The sequence below is a fragment of the Vanacampus margaritifer genome, chromosome 1 (genome assembly GCF_051991255.1).
Source record: "Vanacampus margaritifer isolate UIUO_Vmar chromosome 1, RoL_Vmar_1.0, whole genome shotgun sequence".
Classification (NCBI taxonomy): Eukaryota; Metazoa; Chordata; class Actinopteri; order Syngnathiformes; family Syngnathidae; genus Vanacampus; species Vanacampus margaritifer.
The window spans coordinates 53,889,975-53,908,251 of NC_135432.1; the positions used below are offsets into that span (position 1 = coordinate 53,889,975).

Consider the following 18,277-nt stretch of genomic DNA (forward strand, 5'->3'; position numbering starts at 1 on the left):
CCAGCCGATTTAAGCATTTTGACTGATCTTTCAAGGTCCACAGAAAATGTTGTGTTTGGACTATGAAACACACATACTACCAAATGAAAGAGTGGACTCTCATCTTTCATCAGAAAAAAAAGTTTGTTTCTACCTTATTCCGTTCTTCAGTAATCAACAATAGAAAATGGTTACTTTCACCAAAATTCTCTGTTTTGAAACAAAAAGCGGAGAAAAAGAGCTTTTTGTGAAACGATGTTATTTCATGCGCTCTAGTGAATTGTACACTTCTTTTTGTCCATGAATGATGCCACAAACACCTAAACAGTGCTTTACTTCTGTAAAACGCTTTCACCAACAATGAAAAAGTGTTTTTAGTTTGCAAAATACGTTTATTTCCATTCAACAGTGTAACAATTTGACAAAACAATTTCGCAAACTATTTACAAATGTGTGCAACTGTGGTACTACTTACAATTATGTGGATGTTTCAAATACAGTTTTTCTTTTTGTAACGTTCTCCTGCGTGCAAGGAGACGCCGCTGGACTCGCACAACAGTTTACTTTCACTTTCGCATTTGTCCGTTTCGCGTGCAAACGTTACACTTTCTTGATGACCTTTTTTCCGGGGAATAAATAGCAAGTAGCAGACTGTACACACTCCTCCGATGAATATGCATTGGACTCGGGGCACTCTTCGTCGTCCGATTGAACGTCCGCCTGAGCGTTGTGCTCCGTGTTTTCCGGTGTCAGCATCGCTCGACCTTTAACCTTTATAACGTCGTCATAGCCGTCGCGTCAGCGCTTCCAACTTCGGCGTCAACCTCGGAGTCACCATCATCATCATCATCGATGATGATCATCGTCGTCATCAATGTGCTCTTTATCGTTGGTCGATGTCTTTGAAAAAAACGGCTCGACCGTGAGCTGCTTGCAAGCGGCCGCCATTATGGCTTCTTCAGCCAATGTCCCCTCAACACTCTAGCCCCGCCTCACGTCTTCTACTGACGCCCACCCAATCTTGTCAAAAGAGAGTCATCGCTGCCCTCTAGGGGCCAAAAATAGTCATTAGGCACAACAGACTTGATGGTAACTTTCACCGCAGATGCGGAAGGGTTCCCTCTACCCGTTTCAAAAAAAAAATAAAAATGGGTGGACGTCTTTTAACGTCTTTGGCGCTCCTCCGTAGGTTTTTGCAGAACGTCATTTAACGTCTTTGGCAGTAAAAGAGTTAATACATTTTGTAGAAACTTCATGTGGATATACGCCACCATTGTTATTTACGTCGCAACGCATTCAGTGTGTGGTGACGTAGAACGATTGGCTCTCTGCTGAGCGATGTGGAAAAACAACAACATGCGCTCGGGAGAGTCACCCTCCCCCACGCCGTGCTCTCCTCATTCACCAGAATCATTCAAGAGTTTTGATCGTTCCTTTAGGAACGTAATGTTGGCTTACCTTGCTTTCTTTATAGCCGTTTCACATTGCTCGGCAGAGAGCAAGCCGCCATTCTACGCGTTACGTACGTCCAAATAAAGTTTCTACAAAATGTATTAAACTGGAAATATTTTTGAAAAAAATATCTCATAGTTCTCATAGCATCTCACAGATGTAAACAATGCTGTTATTGGCCTTGGAGCCATGTTGTTGATTATACTGTAACCAATCATGTGCGTCACTGGCCGCATCGAGGTTTATGGGATTACCGGTACTGTATGCAGTTTGCCAAGTTTTGTTTTTGTTTTGCTTTTTTTTTTTTTTTGCGTACGGACACTTATGCCTGGTATAGCGATATTTCCCCCAGAGCAATTTTGACAGACAAATTGGCCGCGCCAATGTGGCGAGCGTGGAGAATATTTACTTCGCCACTCCCCGTTTCACCTCGTCATCGGCGACATGACGAACGGGGAGCGCGCACACTAATATTAGTTTCAATACTGAGGTGCTCACAGAGTTCTTTGGTAAAAAAATGTAACACCAGTGTAGCATCTGCGGCTATATTTACCATCAGCACTGAGGCGCCATTGTAATAACCTCTGGAAATCGAGTGGTAATTTGTTCTCCATTCCGTTTCAAAGCCGTCGAAATTTTCGAATCCTCATTGTCTACAAACATATGGCTTAACAATATCTCACTGTCGACTGGTTCCACTGGTTCAAAGTTCTCTAACGCCGTCGTCTATCACGCTCAACTCCTGCGAATCTGCCCCATCCATGAATTCTCAAATAAAATTCCAGGAAATGGTACAAGGCCCATGTCACCCTCGCGTGTCTATTCTGATGCATTTCATCGGCTAAGAGAGTGAGCATTGGTTTAAAAAAAAAAAGATGTATCAGCTTTCCCGGCTTTAAAGGTAGAAAAGCCAACATCGCTCACGGCTCTAGTGGTAGAAACGTGGTAATGCACTCCCGGCCTGAATGGGCTAAACTGAAATATGTTTCTGTTTGAAATCCCCCCACAGAATTTTTTTCTAAATAAGAAAGTAGTTTTCTGCTATGGGCACCATGTGAATTTAAGAAATAAGAAGTGTAGAAACAAAAAACAATGTAATTTTGTCTTATGTATTTATAATTGTGGCTTCATCAAGAAAAATATATATTTATTCCAATATTTGATTATTTGATAGAATTTTTAGTAGGATACTAAAATATTCAATAGCTACATCTCTGCAACTCCTTATTGTTTAATGAAACCCTTGTTTCAGGTCACTGGGTTTAACCTGCAAAAAACTTGCTCCTCCATATTACAAAGTTGCTCCTCAATTGATTTAATTGATTAGCAAACATGCTCACCAGGGGGAAAAAAGGTTATTTTGAGCCTTGAGCTTAATGAAAAAGAGAATGATCTCAGCTTTCCAATGAGATTTTAGAATTTGAAGTTGGGTGGTATGGGCATCTCAAATTTTCAGAATTGGCACAAAGTGGACTCAGAAAATGACCCTAACATTTTTACAGCAACCCTTCACTTGTCCTGAGCAACCAACATGTTAGAGTAGTCCAGGGGTTAAAGTTCTAAGTCGTAGGGATGGATTTCCTGAGCAACCAACATGTTTGAGTAGTCCAGGGGTTAAAGTTCTAAGTCGTGGGGACGGATTTCTGCCATTTTAAAAATGAGACAGGGGTCCACCCCATAAAGAAGTCCCCATGGGGACTTCACGTTTGTTGTTTAATATCCCATCCATCCATCCAGCCATCTATCTAAATAGGTGTCAATTACACATGGGTTTTTGTTGTTTGTGGTCCTGGTTGGTCTCTACCCCTGCAAATAGTTGGGGTCAACTGTTACTGTCCAAGTTACATTATTTTAATAGTATGGTGATTGGATTACGTTAATAACTCCATTTTTTTAATTAATTTTTTTGCAAGTAACGAGAAACTATATCAGAAGAATACAATTTAAAAGTAAGCCTTCCAACCCTGCTTATATAGCATAACATGACCATGTATAGATAGGTGTTTTATTATACATTGATATACTGTCTTTTAAGTCTGCTTTCAAGTATGTATTAAGTATTAAAAAAAAACATTTGCATTCCCAATTATCCTCCTAGAGCGGTCGTATATTTGTCCCATTTTTCATCCCTGATTAATACCTAAATATTTTTTTTAAAGAATCAGTGTGCACTCTACTGCCCTGCAAAATTTGTGAGAATTGACCGCAGTCAATTTAAACATTAAAAAAAAATTCTGTCAAATTAATTATTATTATTTTTTGCTTTAACCCTTGGAGTAGTCAGACACCCACCAAATTTGGTTCAGAAGCTTATGCTATACTGAGGAACAATTTAATGTAAGTTTCAGCCACAAAATACTGATTTTAATGCATTTTTATTCAACTTTAAAAGTCATTTTGAAACAGCATAATTTACCTCAAACAGCTTTAATTCAGGAGTACATATATCAAACGGGAAAATGCAGAATCCATAAAGTCTGGTTAAGCCTGCCTATAATGCTGCCGGGTCCTGTCACTTTGTTTACAAAGTTAGGAATTCAAATTGTTTTGTGATTTTTAAATTAAATTAAAAAAATTATTATTACTATAAATAATAAACAATCTGTTTTTTTCCTAAAATTTTCCCAACAAGAAATTGGGAAAATGAAAATTACTTCCAATTTTTTGTAATCTGAATTTTAAAATTAAATTTTCAATTCAACAATTAAAAGTATTTCAATTTTAAATCAAATCAGTCAAGACACTTTCTCTAAACGGACAGCAGACTGCTTCATTAGCCGGGTTTACATGGAGACATTTTTTGTCATTCTGATTGAAATCATTCAGAATTAAGATCTCTGATCACCTGTTTACATGTGACGTGATCTATTCCGATCTGCTGTTTTAATGCTCCACTACGTTAATCAGATATGCCACAATACAGCTGTGTGGCGATTGACGTAAACATCACGTGATTTATCAAGATGGAGTTCATTCGTCTATTTAGCATTGTAGTTGTGATAATTTTACTACTTTTATTAAAGCAAAATCTTCATGAAAACAAGTTACAAGTACTTTGCAATATGTGTTTCCGTCGCAGACAAGCTCTTGCAAGACACTGCTATTTTAAAGTGCATATAAGACGACTTCACTACGCCTTTACATCTAAACAGAGCATGCGAAGACCGGATACAGTTTGGCCATTTTTGGCCACATGACAGTCATTCAGATTCGTAAAAACAATATACCACACTATTAAGTTCCATTCAGATTTGGCCTTTTTATTCTGAATGATGTATTTGGAATGGACAATTTTCATTCTGTTTGGTTATTCAGATTCTTTCTGATAGGCATATATGGGCCCATTTAAACTCGGGTAGTACTTACAGTCACACAGAGGCGACTACAGTAAGCGTTTTTGGGTGGTTGCCCTGTTGGGGCCATTAAAAGCCATGTTGGGGTGGCCCTGCCAGAACTGGCACTGGCCTTGTATATTCATGATATAATATGATAAATGCAGGGTTGGCGCTGGGTCATCAAACTTTTTAGCCAATGTGGCTAAACAGTATAAAAATCTCCTAGCCACATTTGAGTGTAGCTAGCCACGACATCACATGTTTATGTGGCGGCAATGCCGCCTATTTGCCGCTATCTTACTACATGCACCACTCATGCATGCACACGGTAGAGACATTGTAGCCCAACTAACAAACACGCAGCACTTCTGGGAAGATGGCTTTTTGGGGGGTTCTAAGCAAAGCTTGATGGCTAACTGCACATTGTAGTGGTAGAAATAGGCAAAGTTCTTATGAATAAAAGTGGCAACTGCACCAAATTGCCACAGACTAAAGAAATGAGGGCACTTGTATACCGTTACTTGGTTGCATCAGCTCGTCACCGTTTTTACAAAAATTGGGACAATTGAGAGGGTGAACAAGTTTCCTGAAATACCCCAGTAATTCTGCACTAAACTGATCTCAGTCTTTGTACGTTTTTTTTCCTTGCAAAATATTTAATGTTTTTACAAAAAAAAAAAAACACTAAGATACTTTTTACAGGTTATTTAAAGTTTAGGATTGAATTTTTTGGGAATTTGAAGTAAAGTGTTAATGTTTGAACTGTGCATAATGTTGCAGTGGTTTACATTTATAATAATATACATATGTATTTTAGGAATAAAACCTCTACCTCGTTTTTAAGAACACTTAGGCAGGGCTGGACTGGCACAAAAAAACTCGGCCCCCTGGCATTTTGACTTCGGCCCACCGGCCCAGCCAGTCTTGCCCTAACATGTAGTTCTGCCACTGATGTTTATTGATGAGGTTTCAGTTCGCTATCTATATTCGAAATGGATTCATGAACTGGCCCTTTTAAATTGTGGGCCAGTCTCTTGTGGTAAAATGTGGGGAATAAATCATGAAAAAGCACTGCATCGGCCCCAAAAGAGAAAAAGAGAAAAGTTGACAAGGGTTCGCGTCCTGGACTGGTTAATAATAGTTCTTCTGCCGTGCCATTCTTTGTTATTCCCCCCCCAACGTGAGCGAGACCAGGAGGTAATCCAAGATTGTTTTACGTGATTCGGGGGCAATATAATTACGTTTTGGAGCAGGAACAGACACAATATTCGCGTTTTCATCCTTCGGGTCGAGACAGAAGTACTTGTTTGCCAATGTTGCTAATACTCGCTAGCATCAGCATGCTTGCTACCGGCAGATGTAAACAATGCTGTCATTGGCCTTGGAGCGATGTTGTCAATGTTGTAACCAATCATTTGCGTCCCTGGCTGCATCGAAGATCGTGTGATTACTGAGTGCATATGGCCATGTTTGTTTTTGCGTACGGACACTTACACCTGGTATAGCGATATCACAGTGCAATTTTGACAGACAAATTGGCCGCGCCAGTGTGGCGTGCGTGGGGAATATTTATTTCGCCACTCCCCTTTTTAACTCGTCATTGGCGACGGGGCGAACCGGGAGTGCACACCCTGGATTGTCATATTTTGCGTCTTTTGACAGTTTTTTGGGTTTCATCTTGTTCAAGCTATGGAAGGATGCGCAAAAAAATGTGTGCAGCGTAGTCAAATGATGATTCATCACTTTAAGTGGATACTGGATAGAACTCAAAATATTGAAAATTTCATATTAAAAAAGCAAGGATGTGTTGACTTCATTGAATGTATTTGTAGTTTCTAGTGTTGTTCCGATACCGTTTTTTGGCCCCCAATATAGATTCCGATATCCAGTTTTGCAGTATCGGCCGATACCGTACCGAAACTTTGTTTTGTTTTTCCAACATGAAAAAGCTGCCCTGCCATTGGTTCAGAGCATTCAAGGGCCAATAGGATATCTTGGCTCGGCATACAGTGAACACGTCACACATCAGTGAATGTCACGCATAAACAAGACACAAGATGCGGCATCCAAAGTCCTATATTAGTGTTGTAAATAATGGTATCGGCATGTTACTTGCCGTATCGGGGCCTCTCCCAATACCGGTATCGTTATCGGAGCAACACTAGTAGTTTCTTAATTAATGTGTGCGCATTTGTGTGAAACTACCTCTGCAAATACTGCTACCTATCTGTCTATCTCAATGCCTGTCTGTCTATCTAGCTGGCTGTCTATGTGAGGTGAAGAACTTATTCCATAAAACTAAGCAGTTGTTGCACACCGCCTCCAATTAATCTGTTCCAACCATCCTCATTCACCCAGAGACAAGCTCCTTTGAGCCAGAAACCCCCCCCAAAACTCCTTCGCGCTGAGCCAAAAAGCATTCCAGGCACTGGGAACCAATTACTTCTGTAACGCACAGATCAATGTAGTTGGATCGTAGGAATATAAACCGATACATTGAAGTAGTCAAAATTCTCGGAGCGGGTCACACCACGCACGAATAAATGGGGGTGAACGAGGAAGCCGGCTCAAAATGGCCTTTATGAAAAATGGCACGAGTTAATAGGGTGTGTACAGTGGCCCTGAAGTGCAAAACACAACAAAAAACTAAATTTAGCAGCAAATTAAAAATTTAGGGCCCCTGACGGTCAAGCATAAACACTGGAGATTAAATTATTTTCTGTCATTTTTTTTATTTTTATTTTTTATTTTTTAACTCAGGTACCACAGTTTTATGTACTTCCGTGGCAGCTTATAACCTCTGCTCACATGTGCAACCAAACCTGGGACGTAGTGATGCGGAGATGGATAAACAGGCTATAGGTAGTTTTGCTTTCTGTTTTACTTGCTTGCCACTTGTTGGAGAAATCTAAAGTAATCTCCGCATTTTGCAATGCCAAATTCAAATACCATATTAAGCTACGTTCACACTGCTGTGCAGGTGGCGTGATGATGCCCAATTGAGATTTTTTGTGAAATTTTTGATTAAATATTTTATGTACTCGTTCACTTTACAGAAAACAATGCGACTTCCAATGTGAACACCATGTGGCCGTGTTTACGGATTAAATATAGACCGAAGAACTAGGAGTTTTCTTTTTATCTCTTCATATAGACAGAGGGGTGATGCGAGAGGAGGTAGAAATATTTTGGGGAAATGAGGAGACACTTTTTTTCTGTTGTCCCCCCCCCCGATTTTCGCGCCGTGCTTGAGTGGCGTCATGGGAGAAACCGTCGCGCGATGATTACGTGCCGATCGAAAATCATGACGTTGCAAGTCAGTTTTTTTTTTTTTATTCTCCATGTCGACGCCATCTCCTCTCACTCAAACCATCCACCCACGCCATGTACTTAAAAATAAAAATCAGAAAAAAACGGCAGCCGCCTCATGTTTTCCTCGTTCTGATTTTTGCGCCGCGATTGAGTGATGTCACAGGAGAACCCGTTGCACGGCGATTACATGTCGATTGAAACTCGTGACGTCGCAAAATGCGTTGTGCTCCGCAGTGGAGACAGCCACGAGCGGGCCGGCTGAGGGGGCGGTCGCCGTGTAAGTCCCTTCCCCCCTCTCTATACCTGAACGTCCCGATGTGGAAACGGCTCAGGTAGTTAGTTGTAGTTAGTAACTATGAGACAGCGTAATTAAGTCATTCTGGTATTAAAGCCACACGCACTCTCTTGAAAGACATAAGTGGGTCTGTAAAGGCTGCCACTGGCCGCTGTTCAGCCCGGTTCAAAACGAACCGTGCAATCAAATTTGTTTATTTCCTACTCCAGAAAAAAAAGAAAATAAATTGTTTATTTCCTGTGACGTATTCTTTGTGAGCAATGTCACTCTTCGGCGGCGGAAGTCCATTTAAAGTGGTACATGGGAGAGACTATAGTTTGTTTCCTTTAGCATTAAATTCAGTTTTAAATTACCAGACACATCATTAAAACCCCAGCAGCTGTTGGCACTGGAAGCATTTATTTCAAATGAAGACACATGTCAAGATCACAGACTTGTATCTGAACAGACTAGCAATGCCGTTTACTCACCGCCGCGAGAAATGAAGCAACTGGCGGCCATCTTATGTTGCCATTCGCTAAGGCTACCTAACTTGAACACATTGATTTTTCTGCGGCGTTTTCACATTATTTTCTGTCTCTATGGCAAAAATGCCCCCAATAAGACTGAGAGAAGCGCTACATACACATATACATAATTGGTAAGAATGTGACTACACAATCTGAGGCGCGCGTGCGCAGGTCAGCTAAGTTTGTTCGCCAACTACGCACTCGGTCAAAATATGTAGGACGTGCCCCAAAGACATAGCTCTTCGCTGGTTGGTTCTTTCCAGTCTTTTGTTTGGTTTTGTTTGCCCCGCCTTAGAAATGTGCTTGATGGCAACTGTGTCCAGACTCCAGACTCTTTCGCTGGTACAGCAATGAGTCTTGTTTCCTATAGGGGACCAAAAGCGCCAAAATTAAAAAAATTAATACACCATTAAATAATTAAATAAATGTGTCATGAAGTGTATTTTCTTAATCAAATACGGAATTAAATAAACCAGTTATTAAATAAACCAGTAATTAAATAAATGTCTCGTGAAATAATTAAATGTGTCATTTATTAATTAAACAGTGGTTGATAATGGTATCAGTCGCCGCCGTGAGTACCGATACTATTTCGCTAAAGTACAATTTTGACTTGTAGGTGTTTCCATTGAAGAGTGATTTGCTTCTGAGGCGTAGTTCTCGTAATGTCCCGTCTCGACTCTCGCGAGATCTCACATTTCTTTCTCCTCAATGTTACGAGAATAAATAGTTTGCATGTATAGAGCCGGGGCAGCCTTGGCTCTATAGCTAAACCGCTTTGTGCTTAATAAGACTTGTTGTCCCCTCGGTAGCAAGTCTGACACAAAAGCGAGTGGCCCTGTACTTCCTACTTCATCGACTAGGCGGGGTTACATGACTATAGAAAATGCATAAAAAGTGTTTCCATTACACTTTTGCAAAATACTACAATTATTTCAACACGTCTCAAAAAGCACCTCATGAGAGCGTAAACTGAGTCTAATGGTAACACACCTATTGAGTTGAACAGCGCCACCCAGCCTATTGAATTGTGTTTACTTGCTACTCAGTCTGCATCAATTTATTATTCTGAAATTGATTTGCCTTGACTTGGTGAGCAGGGAGACCGATCAGGTGTTAGGACCTGCCCACCAAACTTTGATGGGTGAGTTTGACAGATAAAATATATTCATGATACACCGCAACAGAGTGACCATGAAATTATTAATTTAATAGAGACATATATATATATATATATATATATATATATATATATATATATATATATATATATATATATATATATATATATATATATATATATAATTATTTAATGGTGTATACATTTATTGAATTTTGGCACTTTTGGTCCTCCATAGTTATCCAGACTAAAAGTTTTATGTATCAAAAGTACTATTGGTGTCAGTATTTGGTATTGGTTACTACTCATAATTTGAGTGCTCATACTGGTATCTGTCTGAAAAAAGTTGGAGCGAACACCCCTAGTTTCTGGATAGGTGTGTGAGTAGTGTGGTACTAAGCACAGTTTCAATTTAAGTGAAAATGTTGATCATCTAAAAAATGAAAGCCAGTTGTTTGTTCGTTATTAAGTGGAAATGTGTAATTATTTTCCATTCTGTTTTAATAGTTGTTCTTTGACCAAGCAAACACATTTTTTTAATCCAAATAATTGAATTTTTTATATAATATTCAGTAGGATACCTGAGTACTGAAATATTCAATCGCTGCAGAATGACTTGACGGCACTAGAAAAAGCACAAAAACAAATAGATAAACAAAACAACAAATCAAAAAATTTGATTAATTTCTTTTCTTTCCAAACTAAATCAAGTAGTATTTCATGTAGTCTAATATTATACTTTCCATACCGTAACTACATATTTATTTGTATGATAGTGCATTGGAAAATGTATAGCATTTGATATACTGTATTATTCATTACATATAAAATCATATTGTACATTATAGAAATATATGAGTATGAAATTGACAAAGAATATTGATATTAATTATGTAACGAAGATTAAAGGGGTAGGATCTGATAAGTTAATATTTCTTCCTCCTTTTCAAACATGTATGCGTAAGTGCGTAGTTCATGACTGTGAAACTATCTTGTGTTGCTTTCATTGACACTTTGCTTCTGTGTATGTTTGTTTTGTATATTTTGTCTTCACAAGCATACTTTTATGAGCTGTCCCCCCCTTTCTTAAACATGTTGGAAATATAAAAAAAACACAAACAGCAAAAAGTGGATAAAAACAAAACACCAGATTAAAAAACAAACATAGCATATCAAAAAACACAAAACTAAAAACTAAACCTAACATCAAATTAAAAACTAAACACAACAGCATATCAGTAAACACAAAAACAAATCACACATCTGCAAAAAAAACAAAACAAAAACAATGTGAGGGAGATCGGCCTCACAGCTGATAGATTGGATTGGTGAGCTGTGCTTCACAGCCAAAATGAAGAGTCAGAGCTCATGAGTATGGGACAATGGCAGCAACACAGCGTACCTTCTGTCATACACCGGATAATAGGTCATGATATAATATTTTAGAGAAATGTAATCATCAGGCTCAAAATTGTCCTTATTATTGGTACCTTTGAATGCTAGGCCTGAAGCCAGCAAAAGGCCAATTGAGATGAGCCGTGTAAAAGGTAGTTCTGTTTGTTCCTCCAACCTGACCAATTTCACTGCTGCTCTTGCATGCCACCTTGTGTATATTTGAGGAATTTGTGTTTCATTCTTTTCAACTTTTCATGGCACATTTTTTTGGCCAAAAGACAAAGTTAATTTGTCCTTTCCATTTTCAATTGACAGTCGAGCAACATTGGAATTTTGTGGAGGTTTATTTTAATAACCAATTAATCTGTAAAAAAAATAAAAATAATCAATGAATAAATCGGATAACCTTTTTTTGTGTCTATTTCCATCCTTTCATTACAAAAAAAGACATTCCCATAAAATAGTTTAAGAGAAAAAAAATCTGTCAAAAAGTATGTGTATGTAAAATGTGCAAAACCTTAATTAAAATGGTAGAAAAATCTGAACAATCCACAGCCATCTAAACATTTGGCTCTATATTCAGGACTCGCATGAACATCTAGCAGAGAGAGGGAGCACGCGCGGAAATAGGAAACTACGCTGTCAATTTTTTTCTCCAGAAACAAACATTTGACAGTATCTCTGCATCTCTCACTCTCTCCATTTCTCGCTCTCTTGCGCGTGCATGATCCCTCTCTCTCTGGGCCCCTTGATGGCCATGGGGCCCTACGCAGCCACTTAGTTTGCTTATGCCTTGGGCTGGCCCTGGACCTCATTAGGTTCTAGAGAAGCATAGAGATGGACAAAGCTATACAGCTATCTCAGGTTCACTCATCGTGCAAGTGAAACACACTTTGCGTTTGTTCTCTGCCGGTAAATTGAGTGTTGCTCATGGGTATGAATACTTCTGCAACTATATTGTAGCCACCCAAAAAAAATAACGGCAGACGATAAAGTAAGGTATGTTTGATGGGTCGAAGAAATTGAAATACTCTGGAATTAATATAAGAAGCGAATATTAATGCCACTCTTGATAGAAAACGCCAAAGACTATGCATGGGAACACGCAGGGAGAAAGCAAACTTCAAAAGAAACGTTGGTGGCGTGGTGGCTGTCTTGACTCGTTCGTCTCTTGACTCGTAGTTGGGGCCAGTTTAACTCATTCACTGCCAGCCATTTTAGAACATTTTAAAATGTTTGATACCCACACCATATTGTGTTCAATAATTATATATACACGCAATCTACCAACTAAACTCTCTCCTTTCTGCATTTTCCGTTCTTTTATAATCCACAAATTTTAAAATTTAGGTTGCACAAAATGCAGCCATTTCTCCCATGGACTCTCAAACGCTGTTGATCTCATATCCAAAATGGGACAATAATGCCATCTACTGGTGGTTGTGCATCATTAAAGTTTGAAATGTACAGTAGAACAGAATCAGAAGCTCCCCCACCCATACCCGTTGAAAAAACACAACTGACAAGTATGCTTGTATCAATGGTAGTGATTAAATTGCCGTCACAAACTGATGACACCGATATCAACACATCACCATCCCGAAATCATGTTCAATTGCTAAATAAGGACGTGGAAACAATTAGGATTTTGCGCCTGCAGAACGCAGTGTCTTGTGGCAGAGAGACACCGTCACATCATCTCATGGCGCAGTCTCCTCTCCTCTCAATATTTGCAAAACAGTAACAAATCATAAAGTCATATGATCCTTCCTCGGGTCTCCTGATAACCCCACGACTCTAGCTGGATTCTGAAGTATTCGGTTTAGATGAACGGTATGGGATTTTTAATAGATTTTAGGTGAATTAATGATCACACACACACGCACATGTGCATGCACATGCCTGTACTCACGCACATATTAAAAAAAAAGAAAGGGCAAAAAAAAAGCAAAAAGGTTAGCTTAGCAATTAGCATGGCTTCTCCGTCTTTTCTCATCATCGCTTTCATGAGAATGATACTTGTCAGAAGGGTAGCACATTCGTGACTGACTTTGGAGTGACTCTACAGCATGTTTAGGCACACTAGTAGCCAGCCGGAGCGCATTGCTAGCTTGCTGCTGTGGCATAAGTAGTTCAGAGCTTTCCTTGACCTCAGACTATCCGTAATTGCCGACGTAAGCCCTGTGAAGCTTTTTGGGACAGTCTCCATTGATTGGAAAATCTTAAAGATCTTGGATTCAGTTTTACTATTCAATGTGTTTTAATGAGGTGCAAAATGTTAATTTTTTCCCCAAAAACTGCAGTGCGAAACCACTTATTTCGAGAGCCTTGATCGAAAGTTTGGTTACACGTAGGGGTGTAAATTGCCCATAACCTGTCAATTTAATCCGTATCATGATTCATAGGTCAAGATTCTTTTTGATAATAATTAATCACGATACGAATTTATAAGTTGATTGTTGTGATTTTTTTTTTTTACTTAAATTTAGAAAATACTAATCTGTTAACGTGTGTGTTTGAATGCAAATGTATTTATTTATCTGAAACTTCAGGCTTATAACTGTGAGCCACTGTATATAACAGGTTGCTGTTTCATGTTTGAACAGCATTGAAATAAAATATTAAGGATTAATGTTTTGTTAATATAACATCCATCCATCCATCCATCCATCCATCCACCATCTACCATCTACCGCTTATCCGGGGTCGGGTCGCGGGGGCAGCAGCTTTAGCAGGGAAGCCCAGACTTCCCTCTCCCCAGCCACTTCAACCAGCTCCTCCGGCGGGATCCCAAGGCCAGCCGAGAGACATAGTCTCTCCAGCGTGTCCTGGGTCGTCCCCGGGGCCTCCCGCCAGTGGGGACATGCCCGGAACACCTCTCCAGGGAGGCATCCAAACCAGATGCCCAAACCACCTCAACTGGTTCCTCTCAACGCGGAGGAGCAGTGGCTTGACACTGAGTCCCTCACGGATGACCGAGCTTCTCACCCTATTTTTAAGGGTCAACCTGCGGAGGAGACCGCTTGTATCCGGGATCTTGTTCTTTCGCTCACGACCCACAGCTTGTTACCATATGTGAGCCTGGGTAGGAAGGTAGATCGACCGATAAATCAATAGCTTTGCTCCTTCTTCACAACGGACCGATACAGAGTCTGCATCACTGCAGACGCTGCACCGATCCGCCTGTCGATCTCCCGCTCCAACCTACCCTCACTCGTGAACAAGACCCCAAGATACTTGAACTCCTCCATTTGGGGCAGGATCTCATCCCCGACCCGGGGAGGGTACTCCACCCTTTTCCGACTGAGGACCATGGTCTCGGATTTGGAGGTGCTGATTTTCATCCCAACCGCTTCACACTCTGTTGCAAACCGCTCCAGTGAGAGTTGAAGATCACGGCTTAAAGCCCAGCACCTCATCATCTGCAAAAAGCAGAAATGCAATGTTGAGGCCACCAAACCAGACCCCCTCAAACCCTCGGCTGCGCCTAAAAATTCTGTCCATAAAAGTTATGAACAGAATCGGTGACAAAGGGCAGCCTTGGCGGAATCCAACCCTCACTGGAAATGAATTTGACATGCTGCCGGCAATGCGGACCAAACTCTGACATCGATCGTACAGGGACCAAACAGCCTGTATAAGGGGGCTCGGTACCCCATACTCCCGAAGCACCCCCCACAGGACTCCCCGAGGGACACGGCCAAACGCCTTCTCCAAGTCCACAAAGCACACGTGGACTGGTTGGGCGAACTCCCATGTACCCTCGAGGATCTTGCCGAGAGTGTAGAGCTGGTCCACTGTTGTCACGGCCGGGACGAAAACCACACTGCTCCTACTGAATTTGAGATTCGACTTCCTGACTGACCCTCCTCTCCAGCACCCCTGAATAGACCTTACCAGGAAGGCTGAGGAGTGTGATCCCTCCATAGTTGAAACACACCCTCCGGTTCCCCTTCTTAAAAAGGGGGACCACCACCCCCCGGTCTGCCAATCCAGAGGCACTGCCCCCGATGTCCACGCGATGTTGTAGAGGCGTGTCAACCACGACATTCCCACAACATGCACAACCTTTAGTAACTCTGGGCAGATCTCATCCACCCCCGGGGCCTTGCCACAGAGGAGCTTTCCAACCACCTCAGTGACTTCGACCCCAGAGATAGGGGAGCCCACCTCAGATTCCCCAGACCCTGCTTCCTCAAAGGAAGTCGTGTCGGTGGAATTGAGGAGGTCTTTGAAGTATTCTTCCCACCAATTCACAACGTCCCGAGTCGAGGTCAGCAGCACCCCATCTCCACTACACACAGTCTTAATGGTGCACTGCTTTCCTCTCCTGAGATGCCGGATCGTGGACCAGAATTTTGGTCACTGTCAATACTAATATATATTTTTTAAACTATAGCATGCAGCGTATAATGACCTATTATGATATTAAAAAAAGTAATTTGATAACACGACATTTGTAATTGTTTTCAAATTACTAATACTATAACAACAAATATTACGATAACAGTTTAAAATTAATGGTAAGCTGTTAGTCATGTGACAGTCACATGACCGCTCAGACGGAGCGAGGCAGAATGGCCAGTCTGCACAGCTCGGTTAAGCGGTCCCCTAAAAAGAAAAGAAAAAATGCAACTGCTACAATTTGGCAGCAAATGTCGATGTGGCCTGTATGCAAAATATGCATGAGGACTTTAATAGTGCAAGATGGAATATACTTCGTATCTCCGGACTTACAGTATCTGAGGAACGATATCCCCCGCTCACTGCTGCAAAGAAATAAGCTTGTCGCCGCGCCACAAAGCGCTTTTATTTATTCCAAAAATCAATAAGTGATTTTGTTTTTGTCAATGGACACACATCAACCCAAAACCGCGGCACACAGGTATGTGCGTGCTCTTGGGGTGGGGGTGGAGGCTGCGTCCTTATATTTGTGTGTCGCGTAGATGTCGAATGTGCGCCTACAGCGGGGTCCATTAAAAGAGTCCAGTAAACCGAGAAACAGTTCGTAAGTGTGGAGGACCGTAGAAGTTTGTGCGCGTCCGCGGGGAACAATGTATTCAACGTAATGCTATCTGAGCTTGGCTCCGCGGCGTACAAGTAGAGCATGCACGTCAGCTACACACTTAAGCTAAAGACGTGCTGTCATGGAGTGACAGACATTCAAATGCGCTTCATCACACAAAAGATTATTACAAATGCAACCGGAGCACACAGTGAACAGATCTGTGACCATTAACTTCTAGACAGATTGACTGTTCAGCGCAAGATAAGTCCAAAAAAAAAAAAGAAGCTAAAATTAGCAATGATATAACCGTATACCCCGGTGAAATGTGGAGACGGTAAAACAGTGTCAAAATTTTAATACCGCCCAACCCTATAATGGACATCCTTGTGTTCGTTATGGACAGTCCGTGGCAAGCACAGAAGTCCAATAACAAAACACAATTCGGGTTCTGGTCGGGGGGGCCATTCCTCTCATTCACGCCCCTCCAGGTCTCACTGTCATTGCCCACGTGAGCGTTGGAGTCCCCCAGCAGAACGAGGGAGTCCCCAGAGGGAGCGCTCTCCAGCACACCCTCCATGGACTCCAGAAAGGGTGGGTACTCTGAGCTGCTGTTCAGTGCATAAGCACAAACAACAGTCAGGATCCGTCTCCCTTCCCGAAGGCAGAGGGAGACGACCCTCTCGTCCACCGGGGTAAACCCTAACGTACAGGCCCCTAGCCGGGGGGCAAGAAGTATGCCCACATCTGTGCCTCTCACCGTGGGCAACTCCAGATTGGAAGAGAGTCCAACCCCTCCCCTCTGGAGAGGATTGGTACCAGAACCCAAGCTGTGTGTGGAGGCGAGTCTGACTATATCTAGTCGGAACTTCTCGGCCTCGCACACTAGCTCGGGCTCCTTCCCTGCCAATATATTCCCTGCAATATAACATTCTTCCATCTATCTCAGCAGCAGCGTCTTGCTCAGCCAGGCTGGAACTGAGGGGGCGGGCTGCACTGACCAAGGCTGATTGGTTGGTCAAATTTGGGGGGGTGTTGTTTTTACATCAGCTGGGCTCATCAAACTCATACATCATCAAACTCATTTGAATTAATTACCGAGAACTCTAAGACGCTGTGGAAACACAATTATAAATTCCCTGCGGAACTTTTACAACCAAGAACTCCCTTTACCCAGAACTCAAAATCCTGGGCTTGTTGGTGGCAAAGCAGCTATTATTGATTTATTTGAATAGCCCAAGGTCTAACTACAGGTATATGATTGCTTAGTGTTTAAGAAGCTGGTGTTAACAAATGCTTTGCCTCTTTTCAGTTCTACAAGCATGTTGTCCAGAGTGTGGAGAAGTTCATACAAAAGGTGAGTTGTATTTGCATATAAAATTGTAAAATTAGTAATAACTAGCATAATTTTCAAAATTTCAAATTTACTTACTAGTGGTAGTCCTCCAATCAATCGGCTACTGATCGTTATCGGCTGGTTTCCATGGAAAAGTATGCGATTGTCATATGCTGATCAATGCCTTTTCAATGTCGATCATGAAAAAACTGTCACATCAAAAGTATGTTTGATGTAAATGTTATCCTCTTTATTTCAAACAAGCTTACACACCTCACAACAGTAAATAATCTCGTCTTTTTGTAGCACGAAGCATACTGATTCGCCTGCTTTTACACAAATCAACATTTTTCCCTATTTTCTGACGTTACACACCAAATCAGTAACTGAATCATAATATTTATTTGTGCATTTTCGGCTATGTCAATTTGAAATAAATGTCTTGTTTTTGTATAATAAAGGATGTAAATTTGGATTGTTTTTTCATCAACTAATCCCAAAAAATAGCAGATAACATTTTGATGATTAAAATAATCATT

General features: G+C 41.1%; 1 protein-coding gene across 1 annotated transcript in view; it reads left to right on the forward strand.

The window, feature by feature from the left end:
• Window positions 1-18,277, forward strand: part of scaf8 (SR-related CTD-associated factor 8) — a 37,780-nt gene that overhangs the window by 7,847 nt on the left and 11,656 nt on the right. Inside the window, exon 3 of the mRNA XM_077549812.1 lies at window positions 17,715-17,759. Coding sequence (XP_077405938.1) covers window positions 17,715-17,759 — 45 coding nt within the window. The remainder of the gene's footprint in view (window positions 1-17,714; window positions 17,760-18,277) is intronic.